The sequence below is a fragment of the Notothenia coriiceps genome, unplaced genomic scaffold, assembly GCF_000735185.1.
Source record: "Notothenia coriiceps isolate Sejong01 unplaced genomic scaffold, NC01 NC01_scaffold00029541, whole genome shotgun sequence".
Lineage (NCBI taxonomy): Eukaryota > Metazoa > Chordata > Actinopteri > Perciformes > Nototheniidae > Notothenia > Notothenia coriiceps.
Window position 1 is genome coordinate 337,052 of NW_011362242.1, and position 10,477 is coordinate 347,528.

The 10,477-nt window shown below is 40.7% G+C and overlaps 1 protein-coding gene across 1 annotated transcript; it reads right to left on the bottom strand.

Annotated features, from left to right (window-relative positions):
* Positions 1–2,284: 2,284 nt before the first annotated feature.
* LOC104958933 (zygotic DNA replication licensing factor mcm3-like) lies at positions 2,285–6,111 on the bottom strand. The gene is made up of 7 exons (XM_010786768.1): positions 5,929–6,111; positions 5,556–5,668; positions 4,572–4,780; positions 3,979–4,109; positions 3,638–3,876; positions 3,445–3,553; positions 2,285–2,461 (listed from the first exon to the last, which is right to left on the bottom strand). Exons 1-7 carry the CDS (start codon positions 6,001–6,003, stop codon positions 2,285–2,287), a joined length of 1,053 nt encoding a protein of 350 aa, XP_010785070.1. The 5' UTR covers positions 6,004–6,111.
* Between the last annotated feature and the right edge of the window lie 4,366 nt (positions 6,112–10,477).

The window sequence follows — 10,477 nt, forward strand, 5'->3', positions numbered from 1 at the left end:
TATTGATATCATATATGATTATATATATATATTACAATGTAAAAATGGTTCCAACAAAGTCGACGCGGACCTTATGACCTTTTATTTATAATACCGTTTTGACTTGAATTATTATTCGTGATAATACCCAGGTATTTTGTAAAATAAGTCGTGAAACTTTACGTTAGGTCATGTAATTAGGTTCAGTTCACGTAAAAGAAAGAGATATCCTATTGATGTTGTTTTCACGTAAGTCTTCGTTTCGGTTCCACGAAATTTGGACGTTTTGTAGATTCCGGTCATCCCGGATGTTGTTTTTATCACTTTATTCTGATTGTCGGTCCGGAAGTTGTTGTTGTTTACGTGGGATATGCCACGGTACGTATGTTCACGTTTTGCACCTATTTAGGTGTACTTACTTGTAAAATGTTACTTTAATGTTAAGTTAAAGGTTCTTGCACATTTATTCCGACAGAACCAGGAGTATTCGGTTTCTCATTTTGTAACAATATTTCTATGTATTTCAACTTTGACCTATGTTTTTAGGGTTAGTTAAATGTTAATTTAATGTTCAAGTTCTTTAGACGTTATTCCACCCAGGAACAGGAGTACTCGTTACATTTGTTGCACTAGTAATCTATGGCTTTCATGTTATATACTTGTGACACGACGCGTAAAGGGGGACTTACTATTGACTCTACCCCTTAAATATTGAGTGTTACTTGTTAACAAGTCCTTTCACCCATATCTCATTGTACATCTTGATCTACTCGAATACTATTCGGTCGGAACGATGATAATTCTTTTCACCCTCCAAGAAAAATTACTTGTCATCAAAGGACGACGAAATAGTCGGTATTCAGACAAGGAGAAAGAGTGCCGTGTCCTCTCGTCGCGACTTTGTCGAGAGAGCGACAGTCACGAAACGATAACTAGAATGAGGCGTATAAACAGGCCCACAAACACTAAAGTTTCACCACTCATAGTGGCTTCGACCACTTTCAGAAACGTCAATGTGGGGGAGCTCTTTAGAGTCGGACTTGTGCAAAATGTTAGCGTTAGGCGCGGAGAAGAAGACTTATAAAAATTATATAGAGGTTCGCCGTTCTGTCCACCGCACTCGGTCGGCGCTCGTACCAGCCACGCGCACGAACAGCGGCCTCAAAACTAATGCAGTAGTGTTGTTGTGCAATCGAATGTTGCATTGGGACAAGAGACTGTAAGCCACTATAAAAAAGCCACGATCCTTGGGAAAGCCGCTTTCGTGCTTTCCCGGAAAATTGGTAAAAGTAAGCGGCTATTAAAAGCCGCCGCTTTATAAGCCACGTCAGGGATTCAGAATTCCGATAGAAGTTTCACCTCTACCGCAGACGGAGTTTTCTGCAGGAGGAGACACAAAGCATAACGGTTTACGATTGCTTTTTTTAAATCAAAACCTCTACAAAAGACTTTATACAAAATTACAGAACATATATAAGGTACAACGTACAACCTCTCGACCTTGAATTCCAAAAGTAAAGGTATAGATATGGACATGAGAGACGGATACCTCTTATTTCGGAAACTCTAATTCTACCCACATTGCAATCAAAAGATATAACAAGGGTCCGACTAGGTAGCCACCGTTTCAGGGTCGACGACCGCGATTGCACGAGGGTGCCGCGGGTTCCCGGTAGGGGTGGTGGCCTCGCCCCAAGGTGCCTCACCCAGGACTGGCGACGTCAGTGGTGGCTGGTCCTTTGTCTACTGTGTGTGTGTACATTTGTGGGCCAGTGTGTGGCCGAGTGTGTGAAAGTCGAATGAAATCGAGATGACAGTACACGCCAAAAGGAGGAGTCCTACTCGCGTCTGCCCTCCGCCCGGGTACCACGACCGTATATATATATATATATATATTTCTATTAATCATTTTCGGCCTTTCGGCATTCGGTTTTCGGCCAACTGTTTCCTATTTTCGGTATCGGTTTCGGCCAAGAATTTCCCATTCGGTGCACCCCTACTTAAGACTTTCCTTTTTGATAAAGCGTATAGTTAGGGTTGGCTCAGGCATACTATGAGCCAGCCCCTAGTTATGCTGCTGTAGACTTAGATTGTCAGGGGACTTTTGACTGTCCCCTCTCTTCTCCTACTTTGTTTGGACACATGTCCCATAGAGGCATCTTACCAACTCAGTAACCAGGTGTAGCATGCTGTGCACACTGTGGAGGGCTCTGAGAAAAATGTGTATTTGTGATACTGGGCTCTATAAATAAAGTGTGATTGATTGGAATGATAAAAGATAAAAAGTTGCTTAGTTCAAGTTTCATTAGCTAAAGAAAACGGTGGTACCGATGAGCAGGATGTTGATGTCTCCTCTGATGCGTGAGCCGTTCTCCAGAACCTTCTCCACGCCGCCCAGCAGCATGCAGAGGATGGCCTTCTTTATGTACTCGTGGCCGTGGATACTGGGAGCCAGGGAGCGAGACAGCTGATCAAACACATCCTAATAAAACAGAAAAGGGAGATTTAGTTTGTTATTTAACCCACTCAACCACACCGGCTTATTTTCATTACCCAATCTATCATAGGCAATCGGATCGTGAAGTTTATCATATTTCCAACAGAATTAACAAATCAAACAAAAAAAGTATGTCTAACAATTTAATCAGAAAGCGTGATCAAATTGAATGTTTAGGATGAGGATTTTTTATCAATACCACTTTACTCTACACTCACATTTAAAATGTCTGCAAAAATTAACTGCTTTACAAATCAGATAATTTGTAAAAAAAAACATGTAATACTCCACTGGGAAACCATTTATGACTAATGAAACTAACAGGCATGTAATACAAAAATCAGTAAAATGTTTAATTAACTGCAGGCTGGGTACAGAGAGCCAATAGGAGAAGTGAGTCTTAAAAATGCAAATAAGTCAATAAGTATGTGTAGCAGAGGTGGCGCTAGACTTTTTCGCTGCCCGTCCATTATTACCCGTCGGGCTGTACAACTCTGACGGGGGGCGCACGCTCGTGGACTGTTAGCGCCGTGATGCATGCCAACTGTACCTCGCGGGAGCGCTCACAACGTAAAGCCAAAACTCAGACATTTCAATGATTTGGCGCTGCTCCGAGTTTGTTCTAATCTTTCAAATTGACAGACTGCTTTCAGGTTTTTTCGTCACTGTAAAAAAAAAATTATTCGGGACGGAAAATATTCGGTTAACGCGACCACTGATGTGTAGCCACCTCTTCCAATGTTGGAAACTGCCTACAGCCACACTTGCAGGTTAGAAGTTGCATCAGTAGATTGCATTTATTTTCTCTTTTTATTTATTTATTAATATTTAGGAGATTCAACTGTGTTTTCTTTGTATAATGTAAGGCTTTAAAACTGTGTTATAGCGCACACAATTATCGTTTCTTTTTTTTGTTCTTGTTCCATTTAACTTTCTTATAAGCAGAACCGGAAAGATTGTAGCCTCACCATTTTTCCAGCCCGGCTGAAGTTCCTGATCTTGGCGACATCCCCCGCAGAGAAGTTGGGGGACACTTCCTTGCTCATCTGTTTGACGTGGCAGGCTATCATGATGGTCCTGAGCAGAAAAAAAGTGGGAAATTAATACAAAGATCACAAAAGTGTACTCTTCACCAGTTGCTACCACTTCATCAGTTGTTACCTGAATGTGCCGGAGGTGAATCCCCCCTTCTTGCCCGGCAGGCAGCGGTACGTCCCCACCACCTGAACTCTGTCTCCAGGTTTGACCAAGTCCACCAGGTCGTTGTCCAGGATGATGTCCACGGAGCGTGGCAGCTGGCCGGCGGGGGCTTTCTCTGGCATCTCCTGCACTGTGATGGTCTGGTGGTCTTTGTAGACAGAGAGACCGAACTCTGTCTCCAGAGGGTTGTTCTCCTCATCCTGTGGAGAGACCGAGATATTAAAGAGAAGTGTGAAGAAGCACACATAAAAAAGCTTGACCTAAGGGTTGAGAACATTACTTACAGTAAAAAGTATGCTTACCTTGGTGGGGTAGATGGCGCTGGAAGGGAAGGCGTCCAGCGAGGTCATGTCTGTGTACTTCCTCTCCATCGTCTTCTTGGTTGCCGGGCAGTAGTGGACGCTGCGCACTACTTTAGGACGCACCAGAGAACCTGAAGGAGAAATGAATGGTGTATTAATGTAAATGCTTTTAATACTGGCTTTAAAGTAAGACTTGGCAATATGACCATTAGAGCCATAATTAACTCAAAGACAATGTTCAGATTAATACATGGAAGATCAATTCTGAGAAAATTATTAATGCAGTGACTTATTGAGGGAAGTCCGTCTGCAATACCAAAGGAAGCCAGTTTGTAAACGCTTTTACCCTAATACTTTGTATATAGGCCTACGCATAATGCAAAACCTTTTTCCAAGAGGAAGAAGGCAACTTCGATAACATTTCTTTACTAACACGTACATTTATATTGGCGCTTTATTTATTTTGATTAATCAAAGCTCTTTCCCTGTTCTCTGTATAAAAAAACACAATATATACACATCTATACTCGGACACATCAAGTGCAAAGCTTTACAGGTTGTTAGAGCCTAAAGACGGGCATAAATAAACTCACATTTGGTGATGATGCCTTCCACACACACCATGCTGCCCAGCAGGCGGGAGGTCAGGGTTCGGGGGGTGACGTGCTTGTTACCGAAGCTGCCCTCCAGGGCGATGAAGAACTCCTCGTACTGCTTGGCGTAGGTGCCGTCCACCGAGGCCACCAGGTCCTTCAGAGCCCGCTGGAAGGCCAGCAGCTCCTCAAAGGCGTTGTTCATAAGCCTAGCAGAAACAAGAGGACGTGAGACATGCACACAACTATGGCTATAACATTGGGGAATTTATTTTGTGTCATATACAGAAAAAATAACACAGCTAAATAAATGATAGTCTCAATTAGTTTGTTCAAGATGTGTAAAAACCTCTGGTTGAATTGGGCTGGGCCTTGAACGTCTTCTAAAATATATATGCTTATAAGAAGTGTTGAAAATGTGTCTTCCTCATAGAGTATTTACACCAATAGATAATTGTGATGAATGATCATGGCTTTAATATTGATCAGAATAAGGGTGATAATCATTTTCTACTTAAACGTGCAAGATAAGGTGTATTTGGTGAATACACAGGTACTTTTACAAGTTAAAAGATAAGTGTACATTATAAAATCTAGGATTTAAATTAAATCAATGTCATGCAACTAGCTCACCACCTCACCCCACACACATCCCAATGTAACCCCAGGTAAGGACATCTACAGGATGCTACACAACACCATTTCCTTCATGCGTTTGATATCACTAAAGCAATGTTTGTAAGTCAACTTTTGCAGAGAATACAAGTCAAATGAGACAAAGTAAGACTGTTTCAGGCTTTAATGTGTAAACCTAGCACAAACAGTATAATATTTAACGCAACAGTATAGAATATGCCACTTAAAATGTGTTTCCTAATGTTCTTAGATCAGCTGTTTTTGCTTTCCCAAACGTTTTTAGAGTGCATTATAACTCATGAAGGCTTTTGCCGTGACAGATCTATTACCATGACAAAGAGTCCTTACTTTGCAGCCCGGGCCTCGTTGCGTCTCCTCAGGTCGTTGATGTTGACGATGAGTCGAGCTTTATTCTCGCTGATCATGTCCCGGACTTTGCTTTGGTAAACCCCCTGGTCTTGCTGCAGAGAACGGACAAAAATAACGGTGTTTTTTTCATTGTGATTCCAAAACGGCTTGCCAATGATTTCTCTATAAGAAAAGTTATGCAGCGAACTCAAATTACAAACAGAACATAATAGGATTAAGAACATAGCGTTTGCTAACTGATGTCATATTTCTTGCTAACTAAATAAATGATGGGCATTTCTTTTGTTTCGACCGCATGGTTTCTCTCTTCATCCCATAACAAAGTTTTAAACATGATAACATATGGACTTACATCGTCGTCCAGGAAGTCCAGGTAATCCCTCTGAGCCTCTCTCATCTCCCGGTCGTCTACGACGTCGGTTGACATTTTTAACAATTATTTATATTACTTCAAAATCTTGTAATTCTGCACGGAGGTCGGTACGATGTGTACTGTGCTGCCCTCAAACTACACACTGAAAGGTTTTCGCGCCACTGCGGGTAGAGCGTCAACCGCGATTGGCCACCTTGGCACGTACGTTTTACATAGTCCGCGGGTAAATGTGAAGCTGTCCAATAGAATGTGTCGTGACACAACGTGACCCCGCCCCCTGCAATAACTCGCGCGAAAATTAAGCAGGAAGGGAAGGGGCGGGCTGATCGAAAGTAAAAACCATTATTGTTCGGCAGATGGCGACAACAACGGATTTTTATGATCTTTGAAAATAAAATGTAATGAAAAATATAAAGAATTGAAAAATATTACAACACATAAGTCAATAAGCAACAGCAATATAAGGAAAAAAGAGCGAATATAACTTTAAAAGCTTGAAAATATGCATCTGTCAGATACATTTGCATCTGTCACAGTCTAGACACTTTTTACATACTTATAGATGATCAATCTTACAATTTAAGATCTATGATTAATAATATAATATTACAATATTTTCCCAATTTAAAATGTAGCCTATAGTTTATAACAACAATATTTACAGGATTCCTCTGGTATATCTATTGTTAAAACGTTTGTCAAGTAAAGAGAGATCATATTTATTTATATGTATTTATCCTACAACAGCTTAGTGTTGAACATGAATGCAGTGTATTTTACCAGACAGTAGATGGAGACAAATGCAAAAACAATTCTTATTTTATTATAGTATCATTGTAAATATGGTTTTTCCATTAAGTCTATGGGTTTTACCTAAATGTCCTCTCTTCAGGACTTTTGGCACAACTAATTAGGTATACTGCATATATGATTATGCTATAAAGAGTTTGAATCAATGCAAACATTAACAACTCCTCCAATTTCATGTTATGAATGAATTATAATTAAATAAAGGTAAACTTAAACGTCACGTTAAAAATAATTAATCCCTATTATGAGAATATAGTGTGATTTACCCATATTGATAATAACCACTTTACTCTCTTGTCCTAATCCCGCCCTCGCTTTAATCTCCAGGCTGTCAGGGTAGATTTGCTTTCTCCTCCCTGCAGCCTCCGGAAATCTCACAACTCCAACGTGTTGAGTTATTTGCAATTATCGGAGGTAACCAAGCAGTATAGTTAGGCTTGTTTTTTTCTTCAGAGACCTGCGACTCCAGAGGGACAACAGGTGTGTGTCGATACAAACAGGTAAGCTGAGCTGATGTCTCTTCTTTTTCTTACTTCCATAGACTACCTTGCACTGTATTCACTTTGTCATGCATTATGGCAAATCAAAGGTTTATTTGATCAACTTTGCCTGTGTTCACATGTCTGTGTAAAATGTGTGTTTTAAGTCTGAATTCTGCAAACAATACAGTTTGTTTGTCGCAAAATCAAGGGATAATTTAGGAAAATATCTTTTTATTCTTATGTATTATTTCTTTATGGGTTAAAATGCACTCCCATCTGTTGCACAAGATTTTAATTTACCACATGAGAAAACAGCAACTTGTTTTTCCAATATCAACTCAAAAATCCTAAGGATTAAAAAAGTTTAGGTAATCAGAATCAGAGGAATGATGAGGGGGGAAATTATCATTATCACACAGAGGAGATACAGTAGCTGTTTTCAGTTGCAGTGTAACCTCTGATTTCCTTCATACAGTGTGCATATTTAGCTTGGTAAACAATAGCTCACATTCCACTCTCCTAGTGTCATAAGAAGAGGCTAGTGTGGTTACAGGTTTGACTACATCCTGCTTTACCTACACGCAGGGGCGGATCTAGACAAATGTTCATGGGGTGGCAAGAGGGTGGCAGGATATTTTGATCACAGTCAAATCAATCAATGTTAACTTGGAAAGCCACAATATTGATATTTTAACTCAACAACATTAGGTGACATTATTTTGGCACAACAGTGAATCCTTAAATATAAATAGGTGGCAGACATAATTTAATGAATTTTAAATGAACAACAACTGAATGTGTTTGTTTCACTCTTGGACCAGGGGTACCAAATCTATGCAGACTGCTGCAATAAGTACATTAATTAACTGTCCCATCGATGTTTGTCTGAATTAATATGATAATATTAACAATCATATTATTCCTATCAGCTGTCAATCACTGTTATGATTGACATATTCATTTATTATTCAATAAACTATATTTTTTGAGGAGTTAATGATGAATTTTCCTCAAGATGCTTGCTTACCCTCCTTCAAATTTGAAAGACTATATCATATATCAAAATTCAAAAGATTCAAAGGAACAGTTCAGCGCCCCACGACTTCATTGCAAACAGTTCCAACCTTGACTTTACATCAGAAAGAACAAACATTAAAGAAGTGACTAACTCAATCAATCATCAATCAATGTTTATTTAAATAGCCCAATATCACAAATGTTATATTTGTCTCAGTGGACTTCACAGTTTATACAGAATATCAGTATGACAATACGACATCCTCTGTCCTTAGACCCTCACATCGTACAAAGAAAAACTTCCGGAGAAAACCCCCAGTTTAAAGGGGGACATGGGAGAAACCTCAGGGAGAGCATCAGAGGAGGGATCCCTCTCCCAGGACGGACAGACGTGCAATAGATGCCGTGTGTAAATCAAAAAGATAATACAAATAGTAGTCCAAATGTTTGGAAATGCATGTGTCTATAATAATAATAAGAAGAATCCACGAGGATATCCATCCAGGACTCATGATCCAGGAACACAGCAACAGGATCAGCCACGACTCAGGATCCCGGCGTAGATAGACACCAAAAAGAAATTAGGGGAAGCTGGGTTAATCGGAACATGAGAGTACACAGGTACAGACAGACAGAAGGAAGAAGTAAGGTGTCCCCCGACAATCTAAGCCTTTAGCAGCAAAACTAGGAGCTGAATCTAATCAGCCCTAACTATATAAGCTTTATCAAAAAGGAAGGTCTTAAGCGCACTCTTAAAAACGGATAGGGTGTCTGCCGCCCGAACACAAACTGGAAGCTGATTCCACAAATGTGGAGCTTGATAAGAAAAGGCTCTGGCTCCCATTGTACATTTAGAGACGAACAACCAACAACCCTGCATTATTGGAACGCAATGCCCTAGTTGAACAGTAGGGTATAATGAGTTCTTTAAGAAGTAAGATGGCGCCTGCCCATTAAGGGCTTTGTAGGCGAGAAGAAAAATGTTAAATTCTATCCTGTGTTCTAACTGCATCAGTTAGGGTTATTCGCGTTTTGATTCAATGCTGAGTGCAGCCAAACTTGACAGTCTCTTCTCTGTCATTGTAGACCGCAAATACCTGATCCCTTCCGTCTACTTGGGTCCGTATCGTATCTCGAATCATATTTGTCCACGCTTGCGCCAGGGCCGGGGGAGGGGTTACGGCCCGTCCACACAGCGGCGTGCGTTGAAGCTTCAACACTTCTGCCCATTCACTTCGAATGGGGTGACGTCACGCTTTGCCGAACTGCATCGTGGTTCCGTCGCTTCGCTTTGCTCGAGTTGCTCGCTTCAAAAGTTGAGCAATGTTCAACTTTTCAAGCTTTGGCGGAAGCGTCAGGCAATCAAATCATATGCCAGTACATGCTCTAGCCAATCAAACTATGTGCTTGTGTGTCCGGGGCGGGAGATTCATGTGATTGGTTGTTGGTCGAGTTTCAGACACGCCCACCTGCAAGCTTCAATGCACGCCGCCGTGTGGACGCTGCGTTATGTCTGAAACTCGACCAACAACCAATCACATGAATCTCCCGCCCCGGACACNATGTGCGTGTTTGTGTGTGTTGGAGGAGGGGCTTTGTAAGGAATTCTGAAGGAAGAGGCAGATTTTTTTCGGTTGTGTACTTTCAAATTCTAGCGCACTTGAGCTGGTTTCTCCATTCTTACCCTACCTTTAAATGCAAAATTTCAAATGTTTACAATCCATCACTAAATTCATGGCAAACCAATTTCAACATCATGCAATAACACTAAGACGACATTATTGCAGTGAACTGATCTTTTTAATAAGTTGTAGGCCTACATGAAACATGGGCCTACATGAGGACCTTTGTCATTCTCGGTGACAGGGAGGCAAACTGCAGTTATTGCACTTTGCGTTTTGAAATATGTGTAACTCTGTTAATATAAAACCCACACTTCTCAAACTTTGGTTACTTTTCCTAAAATTGGTATATTTATTTATTTTGGGGCGGTGGGGAATGAAGAGAAAAAATATAGTGAGCATTTTATGAGCATGGAATTTTGACCCCTCATATAAAAATAGGCCTATGCATATACTGCTATACTTTGCGCCACACGCCGCCAAGCAACACTTAGTTGTTTAGGTCCTTTGATAAGCAGGGCGGTCATATCATTAACTAGAACTAGCTCGATCTGATAGATTTGGACATAAACGCGAGTGAAGTGTAACCGGACGCAA

Coding starts and splice junctions, on each gene's coding strand:
- LOC104958933 (XM_010786768.1), bottom strand. CDS start 6,003: ATGTCAACCGACGTCGTAGACGACCGGGAGATGAGAGAGGCTCAGAGG. Junction 4,110..4,571: donor GGAAGGCATCATCACCAAAT/GTGAGTTTATTT, acceptor TTTCTCCTTCAG/GTTCTCTGGTGCGTCCTAAA. Junction 3,877..3,978: donor GCGCCATCTACCCCACCAAG/GTAAGCATACTT, acceptor GTCTCTCCACAG/GATGAGGAGAACAACCCTCT.